This window comes from Myxine glutinosa, chromosome 14, assembly GCF_964187855.1.
Source record: "Myxine glutinosa chromosome 14, kmMyxGlut1.1, whole genome shotgun sequence".
In the NCBI taxonomy this organism is placed as follows: Eukaryota; Metazoa; Chordata; class Myxini; order Myxiniformes; family Myxinidae; genus Myxine; species Myxine glutinosa.
Window position 1 is genome coordinate 74,816,605 of NC_136274.1, and position 20,532 is coordinate 74,837,136.

The window sequence follows — 20,532 nt, forward strand, 5'->3', positions numbered from 1 at the left end:
ATGTGTATATATGTGTATGTTTGCATGTGTATATATGTGTCTGTGTGTGTGTATGTGTGTGTGTGTGCACCTGGATTGCTGGATTGGATAGTCGGTTTGCAAAATCCTGCGGTCTTATAAAACACGGATCCTGAAAGTCAGGACTCTTGTCCTGACACACACACACACACACACACACACACACACACACACACACACACACACACACACACACACACACACACACACACACACACACACACACACACACACACACACACACACACACACACACACACAGTTTTAGAGGGTTTTGCCAATTCATCAGCGGAAAACCAAAGCAAACCGTTTTCTCTTTATCTCGGCATTCCAATGGGCAATAGTGAGAACCCTCGAAACTCGGTGCTCGGTGGAGATGGACGCCATTCAATGAAACCTCCCGCGGCCCCTAATTATCAGCGAACAGCCCCGTCTGCTCTCAGGGTAATCCTCGCCCGGTCGCTGTTTACTCACAAACTCATCAGGCGGCGCCAGGCCGGGTGGGGGCCGCGCTCGCCGACAATGGGCCGCCGGCGACAGACAAAGGACTTCACACTTGCCGCCTCTGGAGATGGCGGATTATGGTGGCGCCTCGCTATCCCCGCGCTCGCGGCGACCACTCACTCACTCACTTATTCATTCACTCGCTCGTTCACTCACCTGCAGCAAAGCCGCGACGCGCCGCTAATCCCCCGCGCGCCCCTCGCAGGACACAACCTCCCGCTGCATTGACGATGCGTCCGGGGTCCGGAGCGGGACGCGGGAGTGTCCGTCACGCTGGGCTAATGGCGACCGAGTGATTATTCCCTGGATTTTTAATTACGTCCAGATTAGGCCGCCATTGTGTGCGTAACGCGGCGCCAAGGCTTTGCAGCGATGCGTGCCGGTGACGTTTTTTGGCGGGATGGGTGGTACATGTCGTGTGTGGATGCGTGAGGTGGGTTAGGGGGTCCGGGGGGTTTGTGCACGGAACACGACGGGAACCGAAGCTCAAGCTGCCCGATCTTTCCCCTCCCTGGTCCTACACTTGTAGCTACTCGGTGACGCCTTTGTCGTCCCTGGTCCCGCACGTCCCGCCACAAACATCAACGCAAATGGCCGACGGTCCATTCCAGGGGTGAGGGGTGCCCGCCGAGGCAATGGCCCGGCCATCGATACGCAGGGGCTGAGTGCTCGCAAAGTGCGTGCAGACTGGTCCATTGTGCGGGACAGACGCCTGGCGCCGGGAGGCCGAGAGCGCTGCCCGAGCGGCTAATCACCTTATAGCCGACGCGGGCTCTGTGGCTCGCGGGGGGGACGGGGCGCACCGAGGGGATCAGGTAAGAGAAATTAAAAATTAAATATTACATTGAAACAAGAGAAGAAGAAGAAGATCGTCCGGCCGAAGGTCTTGGAGCGTCGCATCAGCACCGAGTACATAGATCTGTATCCAGGAGATGGGGGGTCTCTATCTGACGGAGGCGACCGGAGGGCAGGTGACCATCGCAATAATGGCGGCGCATTGATTGAGCGTTATGAAACCACGTAATAACCGCCTACCTGTGCAGCATTTCATTCCGAGAACAGGTCGGACATACAAAGCGCAGCTCATACAATGAGAGCACGGGTCGCATGATCACACCTACCGCTCGCAACACGAACCGAGCCGCGACGCGCGTCTCGTATTCACCACGAACCGAGCCGCGAGTGTTTACCCCGAACCGAGCCGCGACGCGTGTCCAATATTCAACACGAACCGAGCCGCGACGCGTGTCCAATATTCACTACGAACCGAGCCGCGACGCGTGTCCAATATTCAACACGAACCGAGCCGCGACGCGTGTCCAATATTCACTACGAACCGAGCCGCGAGTGTTTACCCCGAACCGAGCCGCGAGTCCAATATTCACCACGAACCGAGCCGCGACGCGTGTCCAATATTCACTACGAACCGAGCCGCGACGCGCGTCTAGTGTTCACCACGAACCGAGCCGCGACGCGTGTCCAATATTCACCACGAACCGAGCCGCGACGCGCGTCGAGTGTTCACCCCGAACCGAGCCGCGACGCGCGTCTAGTATTCACCACGAACCGAGCCGCGACGCGCGTCTAGTATTCACTATATTATCAAATTAAATGTTTTTACCAATGAACCTTTTTTTATGAATGGGCGTTCCGGAAGATCGTGAATTTTGAAGCCGTTGTGAATGTTTCCACGGGATCCCCCAGCACCCCCCGCCCACGTGACGGCATATTCCGGTGTTCACCTGAGTAGGAACTTTTTCTTGGGTGAAATCTCGTTTAGGACACGAGTAACGAGGATCCGGTGTAACTAGCGCTCTTTTCCCGCGCACTTTGTCCGACTCGGCCGGTGTTCGCTCCGACCTTCGCGCGCTCTTTTTCCCGGCACTTCCTGAGCTTTGGCATCAAATGTAGATAAATTTGTTTTTTTTTTCCTTATTCGCCCGTTTCTGTCCATGTCAGGAACCCCGGCGCTTCCGACGTTCCTGCCGCCCGCAAGTGCTCGCCACGTATAAATAGGCGACGCGTCTCGCTAGAACAAAAGCGAACAAAAGGTAGAGCGTGTGAGGTGAGGACTCGAACGGCGGGATTGGGGAGGGAGCTGGGAGCGCGACGAGTAGCGCTACTTTCAGAGCCCCGGCTCGAGAGGAAGGGGAGGGGAGGGAAGGACAGACGTGCGTGGAATCTGCACACGCTCTCAGGGCGAGCGACCGGCGGGAAGTGCCCCCGGGGCACATTTGGGGTCAGGTGCGCTGCGGGCGGCGAGTCACCTGAGCTCACGCTCCGGGCGCTGATTGGCGGTGGCCCCGGCGGCCGGCTGCGCGCCGCGCGCGACACCTCGTGCCGGACGAATCGCGCCCAGCGCGCCAACCCCGCCCCCGGCGCCTCGCCATTGGCTGCGGCGCGTCAAATAACCAATCAGCGGCACTCAATCAGCAGCGGCACAAAGGCGAGGCGAGAGACGGAGACGCGAGGCCGTGACGCCGCGTCCCGTGCGCTGCGGACTCCAGAGCTCGCACCGAGCGAACCTCTTTCCGCCCCGTGCGAGCCCGGGCTCTGCCCGTCCGAGCCGCACTCCTCGCTCGCCGTCCTCCGGGCCCGGATCGGTCCCGTCTCGAGTCCGGACCCACGAGTATTTGCGGGTCCCCCGGTCCCTCTCCCGGTCTCCCCGGAGGGTCTCGCGTGCGGCCCCGATGCGAGAGCCAGCCCTAGTGCCTAGCAGCATGGCCTACCATCCCTTCTTCTCCAGCCGGCCGGGTGAGCTCCCCATGAGCGCTCTCCTCGCCGCCCAGCCATCATTCTTCCCGCTCGCTCTGCCTCCCGTCCTGCCCGGATCACTGGGAAAGGCTCTCGGCGGAGACCCGTCGCTATCGGCCGCGGCGCACGGACATCAAGCCGCCCATCTTCGCCACCTCAAGGGGTTGGAGAGCGACGAGGCCGTGGAAGACGACCCTAAGGTCACCCTGGAGGCCAAAGAACTTTGGGACCAGTTCCACAAGTTCGGCACCGAAATGGTCATCACCAAATCCGGCAGGTAACGGGCGTGGGGCCGTCGGAACGTTGTCGCTGCCGGTGTTTTGAACTCCGTGTCGGTGCTTAATGTGACCGAAGAGACGCGATTTTAATATCCGTCTCTCTGTTTGTCCGTCTGTCTGTCTGTCCCTTGGTCGATCGCTTTCAGCCGTTCAAACAGCGCGGCGTGGGCGGACTATTTATACATCACCCGGGTTCCTTCGGCTCTTCCCTTCATTTTGCAGAACTTTCATTTGTACGTTATCAAGTTATCATTTACGATGCCGTTGCTCGCTCATTGGAACAACTCGACACCTAATTCGCCCCTGGTTGGTGATTTCCCGCGCTCCGCCGGTAAAGTTCCCCGTCCGACAGGTACCGGGACCCGCGGTGCGATATCTCTCATCAATAATGAAAAAGCGTCCGTGCCGAGAGCAGAGACCGATGGGTGTACCTAGGTCTCTCTGCGGGCAACTCGGTCTCTCTGCGGGCACCTCGGTCATTCCGGGAGCACCTTGGTCTCTCTGCGGGCACCTCGGTCATTCCGGGAGCACCTTGGTCTCTCCGAGCACCTCGATCTCTCTCCCAGCACCTCTGTCTCTCTCCGAGCACCTTTGTCTCTCTCCGAGCACTTCTGTCTCTCTCCGAGCACTTCTGTCTCTCTCCGAGCACTTCTGTCTCTCTCCGAGCACTTCTGTCTCTCTCCGAGCACCGCTGTCTCTCTCAGAGCACCTCTGTCTCTCTCCGAGCACCTCTGTCTCTCTCCGAGCACTTCTGTCTCTCTCCGAGCACTTCTGTCTCTCTCCGAGCACTTCTGTCTCTCTCCCAGCACCTCTGTCTCTCTCCGAGCACCTCGATCTCTCTCCCAGCACCTCTGTCTCTCTCCGAGCACCTCTGTCTCTCTCCGAGCACTTCTGTCTCTCCCCGGCACCTCTGTCTCTCTCCGAGCACTTCTGTCTCTCTCCGAGCACTTCTGTCTCTCTCCGAGCACCTCTGTCTCTCTCCGAGCACTTCTTTCTGTCTCTCTCTCTCTGAGCACTTCTGTCTCTCTCTGAGCACTTCTGTCTCTCTCTGAGCACTTCTGTCTCTCTCTGAGCACCTCCGTCATTCCGGGAGCACCTCGGTCATTCCGAGCATCTCTGTCTCTCTCCTCTGTCTCTCTCCGAACAGCTCGGTCTCTATGTTCGAGAGTCTTTCTCCTCTGTCTCTATGTCTCTCTCTGTCTCTCTCCGAGCACCTCGGTCATCCCAGGAGCACCTCGACCTCCATGAGCACCTCTGTCTCTCTCCGAACAGCTCTGTTTCTCTGTTCGAGAGTCTTTCTCCTCTGTCTCTATGTCTCTCTCTGTCTCTCTCCGAGCACCTCGGTCATCCCAGGAGCACCCCGACCTCCATGAGCACCTCGGTCTCTGTCCGATTTGTGACACATGGCGCAAAAATGGGTAAAACCAAAGCGCGCCTTTCGGGCTCGTTGTGCCGTCGAGACACCTGTAAGTGCGTCGGTTATCCACCTCGGTAATTGTTGTCCGTAACGTATTTGAACGCATTCCCTTCGGACCGCGATCCGCGTTTCTATTTCCCGCCGACGTGATCGACGCAAAGTGTCCGCATGGCGACGTCGCTCGTCCGGCTCGTCCGGCTCTCTCACGACCGGTCGCACCGCGTGTTCCGCAGACGGATGTTCCCGCCGTTCAAAGTACGCGTGGCCGGCCTGGACAAGAAGGCCAAGTACATCTTGCTGATGGACATCGTGGCGGCGGACGACTGTCGGTACAAGTTCCACAACTCGCGCTGGATGGTCGCGGGCAAGGCGGACCCCGAGATGCCCAAACGCATGTACATCCACCCGGACTCGCCCGCCACGGGAGAGCAGTGGATGTCCAAGGTGGTGTCTTTCCACAAGCTCAAGCTCACCAACAACATCTCGGACAAGCACGGATTCGTAGGTGTCACACATCGACGCGTCCGACACGCCGAGCACCTTTCCTCTAGCGAATGTTAGTTCACCTGCTCTTAAACTTATGCTCAGACTATGGCTATTGTTGTTGTTGTTGTTGTTGTTGTTGTCGCTGTTTATAAATACCCTCCCTGTTGTTTATTTTAAAAAACCGTTATTATGTTATATTTATATTTTTTCATATTTTGATCAATGATCTAAAAAGGCTTAATGATTGTTATTGCACGATTATTATTGGATTTAACAATTATTGCTTTTGATAATATTTATATTTAACTATTTATCGTGATAGTTGTGGCCATTGGGTGTATTTGGACAATTCCTTATTAAATAATGTAAAATACAGGTTGTTGGGATCACCAGAGCTATCTATGTATATATATATATATGTATGTGAGCTAACGTTGAAATGCCCAAGTTGTTGCTTGGACCAGCGATTGTTGTATTGAATCGCTGGTTGTTGTGAATCATGTGTTCTACCACATTACCGTTTGTTGTAGTGAATTACTGGTTGTTGTACATCGTGTATAGTACCACATTACCGTTTGTTGTAGTGAATTACCGGTTGTTGTACATCGTGTATTGTACCACATTACCGTTTGTTGTAGTGAATTACTGGTTGTTGTACATCGTGTATTGTACCACATTACCGTTTGTTGTAGTGAATTACCGGTTGTTGTACATCGTGTATTGTACCACATTACCGTTTGTTGTAGTGAATTACTGGTTGTTGTACATCGTGTATTGTACCACATTACCGGTTGTTGTACATCGTGTATTGTACCACATTACCGTTTGTTGTAGCGAATTTCTGGTTGTTGTACATCGTGTATTGTACCACATTACCGTTTGTTGTAGCGAATTTCTGGTTGTTGTACATCGTGTATTGTACCACATTACCGTTTGTTGTAGCGAATTACTTGTTGTTGTACATCGTGTATTGTACCACATTACCGTTTGTTGTAGTGAATTACTGGTTGTTGTACATCGTGTATTGTACCACATTACCGTTTGTTGTAGTGAATGACTGGTTGTTGTACATCGTGTATTGTACCACATTACTGTTTGTTGTAGTGAATTACCGGTTGTTGTACATCATGTATTGTACCACATTACCGTTTGTTGTAGTGAATTACCGGTTGTTGTACATCATGTATTGTACCACATTACTGGTTGTTGTAGTGAATTACCGGTTGTATACTGGATCACCGGTAGTTGTAGCATATCACACGTTGTATACCGGATCACCGGTAGTTGTAGCGTCTCGCACGTTGTATACTGGATCACCGGTAGTTGTGCGTCTTGTATTGTAACATATTACCGTTTGTTGTACCATATTACCGGTTGTTGTACATCGTGTATTGTACCATATTACCGGTTGTTGTAGCATCTCACACGTTGTATACCAGATCACCGGTTGTCGTAGCATCTCACATGTTGTATACTGGATCACTGGTTGTTGTAGCGTCTCACGCATTGTATACCAGATCACCGGTTGTTGTAGCATCTCACACGTTGTATACCAGATCACCGGTTGTCGTAGCGTCTCACATGTTGTATACTGGATCACCGGTTGTTGTAGCGTCTCACACGTTGTATACCAGATCACCGGTTGTTGTAGCATCTCACACGTTGTATACTGGATCACTGGTTGTTGTAGCATCTCACACGTTGTATACCAGATCACTGGTTGTTGTAGCGTCTCACAGGTTGTATACTGGATCACTGGTTGTTGCGGCATCTCACACGTTGCATACTGGATCACCGGTTGTTGAAGCGTCTCACACGTTGTATACTGGATCACTGGTTGTTGCGGCATCTCACACGTTGCATACTGGATCACCGGTTGTTGAAGCGTCTCACACGTTGTATACTGGATCACCGGTTGTTGAAGCGTCTCACACGTTGTCCACTGGATCACTGGTTGTTGTGGCATCTCACACATTGCATACTGGATCACCGGTTGTTGAAGCGTCTCACACGTTGTATACTGGATCACTGGTTGTTGTAGCATCTCACACGTTGTATACCAGATCACCGGTTGTTGTAGTGTCTCACAGGTTGTATACTGGATCACTGGTTGTTGCGGCATCTCACACGTTGCATACTGGATCACCGGTTGTTGAAGCGTCTCACACGTTGTATACTGGATCACTGGTTGTTGCGGCATCTCACACGTTGCATACTGGATCACCGGTTGTTGAAGCGTCTCGCACGTTGTATACTGGATCACCGGTTGTTGAAGCGTCTCACACATTGTCCACTGGATCACTGGTTGTTGTGGCATCTCACACATTGCATACTGGATCACCGGTTGTTGAAGCGTCTCACACGTTGTCCACTGGATCACTGGATGTTGTGGCATCTCACACGTTGTACACTGGATCACCGGTTGTTGTAGCGTCTCACACGTTGTTTCCTTGATCACAGGTTGTTGTAGCGTCTCACGTTGTATACTTGATCACTGGTTGTTGTGGCATCTCACACGTTGTATACCAAATCACCGGTTGTTGTAGCATCTCACACGTTGTATACTGGATCGCCGGTTGTTGTAGCGTCTCGCATTGCATACTGGATCACCAGTTGTTGTAGCGTCTCACACATTGTATACCGATCACCGGTTGTTGTGGCGTCTCACACGTTGTATACTGGATCACCGGTTGTTGTGGCTTCTCACACGTTGTATACTAGATCACTGGTTGTTGTGGCATCTCACACGTTGTATACTAGATCACCGGTTGTTGTAGCATCTCACACATTGTATACTGGATCACCGGTTGTTGTGGTGTCTCACACATTGTCTACCGATCACTGGTTGTTGTGGCATCTCACACGTTGTATACTAGATCACCGGTTGTTGTGGCGTCTCACACATTGTATACTGGATCACCAGTTGTTGTGGCGTCTCACACGTTGTATACTGGATCACCAGTTGTTGTGGCGTCTCACATGTTGTATACAGGATCACCGGTTGTTGTAGCGTCTCACACGTTGTATACCAAATCACCGGTTGTTGTGGCGTCTCACACGTTGTATACTGGATCACCGGTTGTTGTAGCGTCTCACACGTTGTATACCAAATCACCGGTTGTTGTGGCGTCTCACACGTTGTATACTGGATCACCGGTTGTTGTAGCGTCTCACACATTGTATACTGGATCACCGGTTGTTGTAGCGTCTCACACGTTGTATACCAAATCACCGCTTGTTGTGGCGTCTCACACGTTGTATACTGGATCACCGGTTGTTGTAGCATCTCACACGTTGTATACCAAATCACCGGTTGTTGTGGCGTCTCACACGTTGTATACCAAATCACCGGTTGTTGTGGCGTCTCACACGTTGTATACTGGATCACCGGTTGTTGTAGCGTCTCACACATTGTATACCAAATCACCGGTTGTTGTGGCGTCTCACACGTTGTATACTGGATCACCGGTTGTTGTAGCGTCTCACACGTTGTATACAGGATCACCGGTTGTTGTGGCGTCTCACACGTTGTATACTGGATCACCGGTTGTTGTAGCGTCTCACACATTGTATACTGGATCACCGGTTGTTGTAGCGTCTCACACGTTGTATACCAAATCACCGGTTGTTGTGGCGTCTCACACGTTGTATACTGGATCACCGGTTGTTGTAGCGTCTCACACGTTGTATACCAAATCACCGGTTGTTGTGGCGTCTCACACGTTGTATACTGGATCACCGGTTGTTGTAGCGTCTCACACATTGTATACTGGATCACTGGTTGTTGTAGCATCTCACACGTTGTAACGGATCACCGGTTGTTGCAATGAAACATGGATTGTATACTGGATCCTAGATTGTTGTCGTGAAATATGGATTGTATACAGGATCCTAGATTATTGTGGTGAAATATGGATTGTATACCGGATCCTAGATTGTTGTCGTGAAATATGGATTGTATACTGGATCGTAGATTGTTGTAGTGAAATATGGATTGTATACCGGATCCTAGAATTTTGTAGTGAAATATGGATTGTATACCGGATCCCAGATTGTTGTAGTGAAATATGGATTGTATACCGGATCCTAAATTGTTGTAGTGAAATATGGATTGTATACCGGATCCCAGATTGTTGTAGTGAAATATGGATTGTATACCGGATCCTAGATTGTTGTAGTGAAATATGGATTGTATACCGGATCCCAGATTGTTGTAGTGAAATATGGATTGTATACCGGATCCTAGATTGTTGTAGTGAAATATGGATTGTATACCGGATCCTAGATTGTTGTAGTGAAATATGGATTGTATACCGGATCCCAGATTGTTGTAGTGAAATATGGATTGTATACCGGATCCTAGATTGTTGTAGTGAAATATGGATTGTATACCGGATCCTAGATTGTTGTTTTGAAATATGGATTGTATACCGGATCCTAGATTGTTGTAGTGAAATATGGATTGTATACCGGATCCTAGATTGTTGTAGTGAAATATGGATTGTATACCGGATCCTAGATTGTTGTAGTGAAATATGGATTGTATACTGCATCACCGGTTGTTGTAGCATCTCACACGTTGTAACGGATCACCCACCGGTTGCTATGGCGAATCACATGTTTTGTCGAGTTGCCAGTTGTTGTAGCAAATCGCTGATTGCATACCCAATCACTCTTTGTGTTGTTGTAGTGAATCTCATGTTGTACTCGCATAGATTACAGGTTGTTGTAGCGAATTGGCTGTTGTGCTAGATCACCGGTTGTTGTAGCAAGTAGCAGGTTCTACCCGGTTACCAGTTATTGTCGTGAATATCTGGTCGTCAAGCCATTGGTAGAAACGGGTATCCCCACTTGGTAGAAACGGGTATCCCCACTTGTGTGCAAACAAGATTCCTCGCAAAGTACCAGCTTTATTTGCTTCGGCCAGGTCTCATCAGGTTCCATTAAGGAATTGAACAAGTGAGGGGAAGTGCAGGATGGGAGAGGAGGGGAGTAGGGGGTGAATTAACTTTAATCCCAGGTGGTGACCTTATATAATCTATGCAATTCGCATGTACCCTCGGTGCGTACTTTCGTGCGGTGCTATGTACGCGAGAGTGAGGCCGCAGCACTGCGCCCGTCCTCGCCCGATTCTGCCGGCATTGCAGATGGCTTGGACGACCTTACCTTCCTACCCGCAGACCATTTTGAACTCAATGCACAAGTACCAACCTCGATTCCACATCGTGCGTGCGAACGACATCCTCAAGCTACCATACAGCACGTTTCGAACTTACGTCTTCCAAGAAACGGATTTCATCGCCGTCACGGCCTACCAGAATGACAAGGTACAAGCCCTACCTGCCCCTTCCCCTAACCCCTCCCTCACCGCCACGACCCCACTCTCTGTCCTACCCTGTATAAGAGCGAGGATCGTCAGGCAGTACCCCCACTCCCTCCCCCAATCCTTTCACCGCAATGCTGCACAGAAGACGTTTTTCTAGTGAAATAAATTTACCTTCCACGCAGTAAGTGCCCGAATAAAGTCCTCGGCGCGTCTCGGTCCATTTCCAGCGACCTAGGAACACCCTCTTTTGGAGGACTTGTCGCGATTGCCTGCATGAGCCTGGGAAAAATGGTCTCCAGGCACGCTGTGGAACAGAGACGCGTCTGTTCTACAGCCAGGGGAACATAATTCCAACGAAACCGCATAGCTGCTAGGTGTTTGAATGGAGGCAACTCGGGTGGTTCACGTGACAGAATTTACCCCCCCCCCTCCCGCCCCCCTCGCCCCTTCCCGACTCCACGTTCTCTTTGGTTCTTCGATGAGCGATGGCCAAAAAATCCGGAGAAAGAGGGGCTTCGCACAGAGGGGGCTGAGCAGCGCAGGAGTCCAGGCGCTTGCACGTTCCCATGTAAATTGTGCTCCGTTTTGTAGCGAATAAATAATCTGCAAAGTTACTTTGATTCCGCGTTCACGGGGAGTTTCACTCACACTGGGCAGATAAATGTGCGAAGAAAGAGACGAATTTCATTCCTCCGACCCCCTTCCTTGCTGCCCCCCCCCCCCCCTCCAGTAAAACAGGAATTTTTGAAATTCAGTTCAAACATTCATCCTTGTTCTACATTTGCCATTGTGTTGCGGAATTTGCCTTTTCCTTCTTTAGCAACATCGAGAAAACGCAAATTCATTGACTTTGTAAATACGCTGCGTCGTAGAGATCCATTTTTTTTTCCCCGGTGATTAATCAACGTCATTGTTTGTCCGACATTTAATGTTAATGTTTGTCCGACATTTAAGATAAAATTGTTTCACTGCTTTCATACCAATGTCAAAATCATTCCAACAACATAACACCAGATTCCATTTGGCCTGGTAGTTTAAACGCCTTTTGCCATTTCAATGAAACAATTGTCTTCCGTTAACTTGTGAAGAAGAACTTCGTTATTTTGTTCGATCTGCCCAAATTCCCCTCTTTATTATCAAATGTAATTTTAATTGCGAATTTTTCTCATTTTTGAGATTCAGATCAGAAGGTGACATTTTGTTTCGTCAATTCCCACCTCGTCGCCACCATTTCAATGAAACGATTGTCTTCCGTTAACTTGTGAAGAAGAACTTCGTTATTTTGTTCGATCTGCCCAAATTGCCCTCTTTATTATCAAATGTAATTTTAATTGCGAATTTTTCTCATTTTTGAGATTCAGATCAGAAGGTGACATTTTGTTTCGTCAATTCACACCTCGTCGCCACCATTTCAATGAAACAATTGTCTTCCATTAACTTGTGAAGAAGAACTTTGTTATTTTGTTTGATCTGCCCAAAATTGCCCTCTTTATTATCAAATGTAATTTTAATTGCGAATTTTTCTCATTTTTGAGATTCAAATCAGAAGGTGACATTTTGTTTTGTCAATTCCCACCTCGTCGCCACCATTTCAATGAAACGATTGTCTTCCGTTAACTTGTGAAGAAGAACTTCGTTATTTTGTTCGATCTGCCCAAATTGCCCTCTTTATTATCAAATGTAATTTTAATTGCGAATTTTTCTCATTTTTGAGATTCAGATCAGAAGGTGACATTTTGTTTCGTCAATTCACACCTCGTCGCCACCATTTCAATGAAACAATTGTCTTCCATTAACTTGTGAAGAAGAACTTTGTTATTTTGTTTGATCTGCCCAAAATTGCCCTCTTTATTATCAAATGTAATTTTAATTGCGAATTTTTCTCATTTTTGAGATTCAAATCAGAAGGTGACATTTTGTTTTGTCAATTCCCACCTCGTCGCCACCATTTCAATGAAACGATTGTCTTCTGTTAACTTGTGAAGAAGAACTTCGTTATTTTGTTCGATCTGCCCAAGATTGAACTCTTTATTATCAAATGTAATTTTAATTGCGAATTATTCTCAATTTTGAGATTCAGATCTGAAGGTGACATTTTGTTTCGTAAATTCCCACCTCGTCGCCACCATTTCAATGATACAATTGTCTTCTGTTAACTTGTGAAGAAGAACTTCGTTATTTTGTTCGATCTGCCCAAATTGCCCTCTTTATTATCAAATGTAATTTTAATTGCGAATTTTTCTCATTTTTGAGATTCAAATCAGAAGGTGACATTTTGTTTTGTCAATTCCCACCTCGTCGCCACCATTTCAATGATACGATTGTCTTCTGTTAACTTGTGAAGAAGAACTTTGTTATTTTGTTCGATCTGCCCAAAATTGCCCTCTATTATCAAATGAAATTTTAATTGCGATTTTTTTTCATTTTTGAGATTCAAATCAGAAGGTGACATTTTGTTTTGTCAATTCCCACCTCGTCGCCACCATTTTAATGATACAATTGTCTTCCGTTAACTTGTGAAGAAGAACTTTGTTATTTTGTTCGATCTGCCCAAAATTGCCCTCTATTATCAAATGAAATTTTAATTGCGAATTTTTTTCATTTTTGAGATTCAAATCAGAAGGTGACATTTTGTTTCGTCAATTCTCACCTTGTTGCCACCATGTTAATTCACCTTCCTCACCATCTCCGACCCGACGCATGAAACGCTCAGCACGTATTACCCCGAGACACATTAATCGGGGGAAACGTCCGCGACTCCAAGCCCGCTGCCCCGAACATTGAGGATTTCGATAAGGGCAGTCGCCGGAAAGGATCCAGTTGTCATGGAAGGAGTGCACACGAACGTTCAGGAATTTTATGATGAAAAGAGAGGGAAAATTTCGTTCATACCGTGCTGGATTTGCTGATAACCTTTCACACAGGATTGAAACTTTACGACGCAAGGTGACCGTTGTTTTCGACGTTTACTCGACCCTTTTCGTTCCGTTTGCTATTGGCAAGCTGGCGTACGAGAATCAATGACGAAAGTAATTGTTTTATTCTTTGAGAGAAAATATTTTTCTTTTCTTTGATGATGAAGATAAAAAATATTTTCCTTAATTAAAAAAAAAAATCGTTAAATTTTCATTTTGAAAGTGATACCGTGGTTTTTTGGTTTTGGTGAGGGGTATTTGGGGATGTTCAGCATCCAAACTGGTTGGAGAATGAAGGTTTAACAATTTTATGTTTGTAATCGCTAATTCTTCGGAAGCTTATCACTGGTGTGATAATCCTTGCAGGTTGTTCAGAGTAGCATGCAGATGCCAAGATGAAAAAAAACGACAAAACAAATTAACTTTGGAAAAACGGTGAATGGGAAATACTACAATATTCTGAACCTGAAAGATAACCTACTAAAGAGGAATTTGCAAATAGCAAATGGCACTTGTAATTTTCTTCTGTGATTGTAAGTCATACCATGTCTCACGCAGATCACACAGCTCAAGATCGACAACAACCCTTTTGCTAAGGGCTTTAGGGACACGGGGAACGGGCGCCGGGAGAAGAGGTACGTCCTGGGAAGGTGCGCCTCGACACACATGTACAATGTTCATCACACGCACACGCGACACTCCCACCCGCTTATCATGACATCACATAATGTCAGGCCAACAACACCAGAACTGTTACATCACTGTGCGTGTGCTACGGTCGTTGGCGGCATCACTGCTCTCGCGCCACATCCATTGCAATGTCTCGACGCACATGCGGTGGCTCTGTGATCCAAGTGCCCTGTGCATCGGGAAGTGGGAAAAGGGGACCGAGGTGGAGCATCACCTCCCCTTCCCAGATTACGTACCGCGCCACAATGCCGTGCCAGCTTATGGGATTAGATCGAAGTGGATTATGGGTTCTAATATCTCCCAACATGGTTAACGTCTTAGCACAATGCTGACAAGGAGTGCGTCCCAGCCAAATGAATGACTGATGAAGTAATGACGATAGCGGAGAGAACCAGAAACCAACATCACACTACCATTCATTTCAGTGTCTGCGAGTTACTACAAATGGCATTGTGATTTAAAATATATATATTTATATAATGGCCCATTGCCGGCTCACCAATGGTTTCTGTTCAGTGAAGCAATGCTTTGCTGCCCCCTGGCTGTAGACGCAAGGTCTCTAATTTAGACTCCGCCCACCCCACCAGCCCACCATTCACGCTGCGCTTTATTTTTTTTAATTCTTATTCAAAAATGAATGGTTTTGGCACTTTTATTTCCTTCTGTTGATTTTAAGCAGTGAAGCCGCTTCAATATTTGGATATGTCCTTCCGTCAAAAATGAAGAAGAACCTTTCGAACCCACCGTGTTTAATTCTAAAGGGTTCTAAAGTGTAATTCTATGGGTTCCAAAGGGTTGTTTTAAAGATTTCTAAAGGGTTGCGTTCGTTTCTAGGCTTTGCCTACTTCATATTAAAAATGCCAAACTGAGCCGCTTCATTCGGACACAGGTGCGATTTTTTTTTTTTCATCTCACTACCTCACCTGTCTTATTTTTGATGGTTTGTCACCTGAGTAAAGCCTGTGCTTGAAGTGCATACCTTATTGGGAGGGAGTCAGATTTTTTTTTTTGGAATCACAATTATTGCCTCAGGTACAGCATGTACAAATGAGCTTTGCACTCGCCTCCTAATTCCCTTTCAAGTTTACTTTTTTTTTAAACTCCTCTCTGAAAAAATATTTGCCTGCAACTGCCCAGTGTTATGGCTCTTCCTGGGTTCCCAACTTACAGGCTTTCTTTGAATCCAGGCCGGCACTCTTTTAAAATATGTCTCGTAAAGGAACATCGTAATATTATGCAGAAAGATTGCAAATTATTTACGGATCCACACTTGGACACCCTTCATGCAAGAGCTGTGTTCGCTCTTTCGATGACGATCGTTTCGATTGTGATTCGTTGAGACCGGCAATGGCGCGCTGTTGGAGTACCGTTGCAAATGTGGACACAAATCTGGCTCCTCAAGAGGGGATGGTATTGTGAACGTCAGACGATGTAACACAAACTGAGCATCCAGTAAAAAAAAAAAAAAATTGTAAGTTGATCAGTTGCCAAACCACGGGAAAAAATATTCTGTCGTGTCTTGTCGTAGAAATCAAACACGTCTGCCTGCCCTGATTTTGTCAGAACTTATGCCAGGCCTTATTGTAAGACGCCGTTCACCGACATATGTCACCTTACCAATTGTGTCGAGTGACGTGGACCGGTTCTTTATATGGTTGTGTGTCAACCAGGTTGCCTGGATTCATCACCACAACGATTGACTGATCAAGTCTGCAACAGTCACATTCATCTAAACTTGTAAAAAAAAAATCCACAAGAGCACGGCACATTACTTCTTTTTTTTTTACCTCTTTCTTTTCACTGTAAATCAGGAAACAACTTGCGCTCCATTCGCTGCGTTCCTTCGAAGAGGCAGAGCACGATGACCGGGACGACGTGGATTCCGACGAGGAGCGTCCCGGCTCTGGCCCTCATGGAGCTCCTCACAGTCCTCTGTACGCAGGTTGGTACCGACGTCTCCGTTCCGACTCGGCCACCACCAACATGCTATCTGAACAGAATGGGAAATAATGGTACAATGTGAATCGGTCTTTGTTTAAACTGTGAATGCAAGCCATGTCGGCACAATTACATTGTGCAATTACACAAGGCGCCACCATCAGTCAATCATGCCAAATTCATACCATGAACTGGAACTTCTGTCAGATTACGAAAGAATGTTCATCGTCTCGTGGATGACGTATGTAAACCTTACGTCAGTAAATTTTCACTCACACGTGAAGGTAAAGCAATGGATGATTAAGAAAGAAGGTCGGGATTCATCAAGTAGGTGTCAACTGCAAATAATACGAGTCAGTGACGAGTCAGTGACGTTAATACAATCCGGAAATGTTTCTCCCGAGTTCACGAGGGGTAAAGTTTAAGCACATTTACATCTCAGCCTCACAATTGTTTACTCTTTAACTTCCATCAACAATCTTCACCTGAAACAACAAAGGGCAAAATATCACAACATCACAAGTTAGTGTTTCAAAAGCGCACACAGCACTCTACTGCACAGCGAGTGGAGTGCAGTGCGGCATTTGGCTGTGCTGTGAGCTTACAAGGTGACCTCAGCATGTTCAACCCTGGAATTGTGTCGTTAATCATTCTTTGTTTGGAAGTGTTATAATGAATAACTGGTCGTGTTTCTTTGTGTACACGTATATTATAACAAGGATGCCGCTTGGAACGAGCTGAATGGGAGGTTTTACGGTTGCACAATGCCGGAACAGCCAGTTTTGATCATTTTCACATGTCCCATGGGCCCTCAGGTGTTTCTCCACAACGTAATGAATATTCTTCCCGTTTTGTTGGTAGTTCTTTGTAAGAGAAGTGTTCTGACGGGATAATGCAGAGCAAGTGCAATTGACCTCGAGCTCTTTAGTCTGGGTTTGATTCCCGACCCGACGATAAACTGTCTGATTGGTGCTTTGCGTCACAAAGTGTGCCGTCCCTCGGGTGGACATTAAGCTGGGTGTCCTGTCTGTGAGAACGAGTCAGTGACGTTAAATATCCCAACGTGAATTTCGGGAAGAGTGTGATAGTTATTGCTGACACTGAACAGATTCCAAATCCCCTGCAGTCTAACATCAGGCCTGACCAGCAGGCCTGACCAGTCATGAAAGACCTGGGCCAACATTCTCTGGCCGACCCCACAAGAACGTGGGAATAATTATTTAGTGAAAGTAGTAGTAGTAGTCGTAGTAATAGTAGTAGTAGTAGAACCTTTAAAAGATGTAACGTGAATATATAAAAGATGGCTTGTTTTATTCTGGTCATTTACATCAAAATTAGGTTATCCAGTACTAGTTAATTACCTGGTTACTTGGTTACATGTGTCCATTTACAAGATTGAGGGTGAGCAGTATCGTAAATAAACGAAATACTTGCTAGTTTTGTGTTCACTCTTTAAAATGAGGATGCTTTGTGATGTTTGCCGACTCGGGAGGGAGTGGGACGTGCTCTGGGGTGTGGGTAGGGGTGTAAGTTGGCCAGTACTGGTTAATTACCTGGTTAGTCGGTGTATGGAGAGGGGGTAATATACAGGTGTTGCTAGTACTGGTTAGTCAGTGTAGGGAGGGGGGAGTGCTATACAGGTGTTGCTTTTTTGTTGTTAAACCAAATAACGAGATTTACCTTGAGATACTTGATTTTAAAACTGAGCATGTTCGGAATACCATTTTGAGGACATGACTTCTAATGTAATAAATTATGTTTAAATTTATTGCCTTACATTTCGTCCAATTTTTTTGCAATTTATCCAGTCTCAAATAGAAGAGAAAAAATATGAACTTTAGTGGCAGCTTGATGTCACGTAAATGGCGAGTTCAAATTTTCACTTTTCATTAATCATTTGTCATAGCCAAATATGGATCCGAGAGAGATGTATATGGTATGGGAAGAAGAGGAAGGATGGAGGTGGGATTCTTCACTGCACCCCAATTAATCCCCTTCATTGTCCAATTTTTGAAAAGGCATTTATTATTACACCCATACTCAATGATTTGGCCTTCATTATTAAATACTAGCTGAAGTACACGGCATTGCCCAGTGAATTCAGTGAAATATGTATTTGAATATTTCCTGCATGACAATCGCAAAACATATTACTCGATCACTCCCGGGAAAAAACCCAAGCGGGGTATAAGAACATACTCACTCGAGGCCTGAACACGGAAGTGTTATAATAAATGGTGTAAAGCACTCTTTTCAACAACAGCCGCACTTGTAAACACTATAATAATTACATTTGTGTTGTTAACAACACATCACTAAATAGAACCTCAACATAAGATCTTCATAACACATTACTCGATCACTCCTGGGAAAAAAAAACCAAGGCAGTGTATTAGTACAACACCTGATCAAGGCTGAGGGGCAATTATATGATTTCATTTTATTAATTTTTTTAATCCGAGCATAGCCCGCGACCTTCCTCTGGACGAAAGAGGAGGCCATGCAAAGTTTGGTTGCAGTGGTTCCTGCAGGGTACGAATTCATAAACAAACAAATAAGTACACACACACACACACAAACAAACAAACTTTCTTCTTTATATATTAGATTTAACCCGGCTCAGCCTGTCATCCTTCCGAGGTCGGTAAATTGAGTACCAGTTCACTGGTAATTCCCTGTGTGTCGCAAGAGGCGACTACCAGGTTTGGCGGCAGGTAGTGGCAGCTTGATGTCCGGCCGTAAAGGGGACCATGGTTGAAAAAGGTGACAACGGTGCCTGAAAAAGGCCAACCCCTGCTCTGCGGGGGAAAATGGCCTCTAAAGGTGGTTTTTATATTAGACAACCCACAACGAACCCAATGCACACCCCTTCTCCCTCTCCCCACACCCCTTCTCCCCCTCCCCACCCCACACCCCTTCTCCCCCTACCCACATTATGCTTCAATCACATGCAGGACGACGACATGAGTTGCCATCAGTGTACATTCACATTAATTACGAGGACATCACGAGTCTAATAGACTTAGCAACATCAATACATGCGATTAACACCTGTTTTATGCGGAGCCATCGGTTCAGGCAGGAATGTGAATCAGGCCAATCGAAAAATAGTAACGTCTGCATGATCCTTCACTGTTTTGGAGAAATGATCGCACCTTTTCCTTGGAAATGGAACTTGGTAAATATGTACTCCCACCTCCACCTCCCCTTGTCTTCCATGATAATGGCTCACCACCTTGTTTTACATACCCATAGAGGACAAAAGGACCGGTGAAAGAACAAACTGCCAGTAGGGCAGTGGATCCATAGTTGGACACAATAAACAGGGGAATTAATGAATGGGAAAATAAGAGAGGAGGGAAGGAAACACAGTAACATACCAGTCCATTTACTCTTTGCCAAATAATTGATTGGTTTTGAGATCATTGCTCAGGAAAACAGATTCGGTGGCATAATGGTTGGAATGTCCGCTCCGACTCTTGGAGGCCGGAGGTTCGAACCCCGGCCGAGCCACACCAAAGGCTTTAAAATAGTACATGATCCGTCCTCGCTTGACCCTCAGCATTTACAAAGGATCGAGCATGGACAATCAACCATAAGTTGGCAACCATCGTGTAGACTTAATGGGCCTAATAGCCTCCTCCTGTGCTAAAGTTCCTTGTAAGGGAACATGACTGTATTATTATAATAGAAAGGGATGATAAGAAAATAAAATTCAAGAGGTCGGTGCAGGGTTGTCTCTAATCCTTCCCTACAGTGCTGCCCATGGTCATCTCATGCTTTCTTCCACACCCACCCATGCCCTCATCTACCCTCATCTACCCTCACTGACCCTTCCACCTCTTTCCTATCTGCCACTCATCCATTCATCTGCGACATCCTTGTCTCCCTGTTCACCGTTGAGCCTGAGCTGTCAGTCTACAAGCCCGCTGCCCTCTGTCCTTCCACATGAGGATTGATTTCTGTATTAAAGAAAATAATAATAATAAGAGTTATAAGGAGAACAGGGGATTTGTCCATTGATCTTGAGTGACGTAATAATACCTTGCTTGAATGGTAAATGACGAATTCTGCTTCGCTTTGAGTACGTTTCTGCTATTAATGTCGATTCATTGTTGAGCTTGAGCTTTTCAGGTTGTAGCAAAGGAGGTTGCCTCCTCTAGACATGTCCACATTCTTCGTTGATCTTGCCTTAGACGTCATTGG

General features: G+C 47.0%; 1 protein-coding gene and 1 long non-coding RNA gene across 22 annotated transcripts in view; one reads left to right on the plus strand and one right to left on the minus strand.

Moving 5' to 3' along the window:
- Window positions 1-3,274, minus strand: part of LOC144888834 (uncharacterized) — a 94,998-nt gene extending 91,724 nt beyond the window's left edge. Inside the window, exon 1 of one of the 13 annotated variants that reach the window (XR_013621397.1) lies at window positions 3,252-3,274. This is a non-coding gene — a long non-coding RNA (uncharacterized LOC144888834). Of the gene's footprint in view, window positions 1-492; window positions 626-678; window positions 1,319-1,365; window positions 1,696-2,264; window positions 2,323-2,789; window positions 2,851-3,251 lie in introns of those variants that run through there. The other 12 variants (XR_013621394.1, XR_013621386.1, XR_013621389.1 and 9 more) reach the window with 12 other exon arrangements.
- LOC137439918 (T-box transcription factor TBX2) overlaps window positions 2,692-20,532 on the plus strand; it is a 61,872-nt gene continuing 44,031 nt past the window's right edge. Inside the window, exons 1-5 of one of the 9 annotated variants that reach the window (XM_078768276.1) lie at window positions 2,692-3,553; window positions 5,205-5,472; window positions 10,638-10,784; window positions 14,257-14,348; window positions 16,200-16,330. In XM_078768276.1, coding sequence (XP_078624402.1) covers window positions 3,213-3,553; window positions 5,205-5,472; window positions 10,638-10,784; window positions 14,257-14,348; window positions 16,200-16,330 — 979 coding nt within the window. In that variant the 5' untranslated portion in view covers window positions 2,692-3,212. Of the gene's footprint in view, window positions 3,554-3,573; window positions 3,861-5,204; window positions 5,473-10,604; window positions 10,785-14,256; window positions 14,349-16,199; window positions 16,331-20,532 lie in introns of those variants that run through there. The other 8 variants (XM_068136167.2, XM_068136162.2, XM_068136168.2 and 5 more) reach the window with 8 other exon arrangements.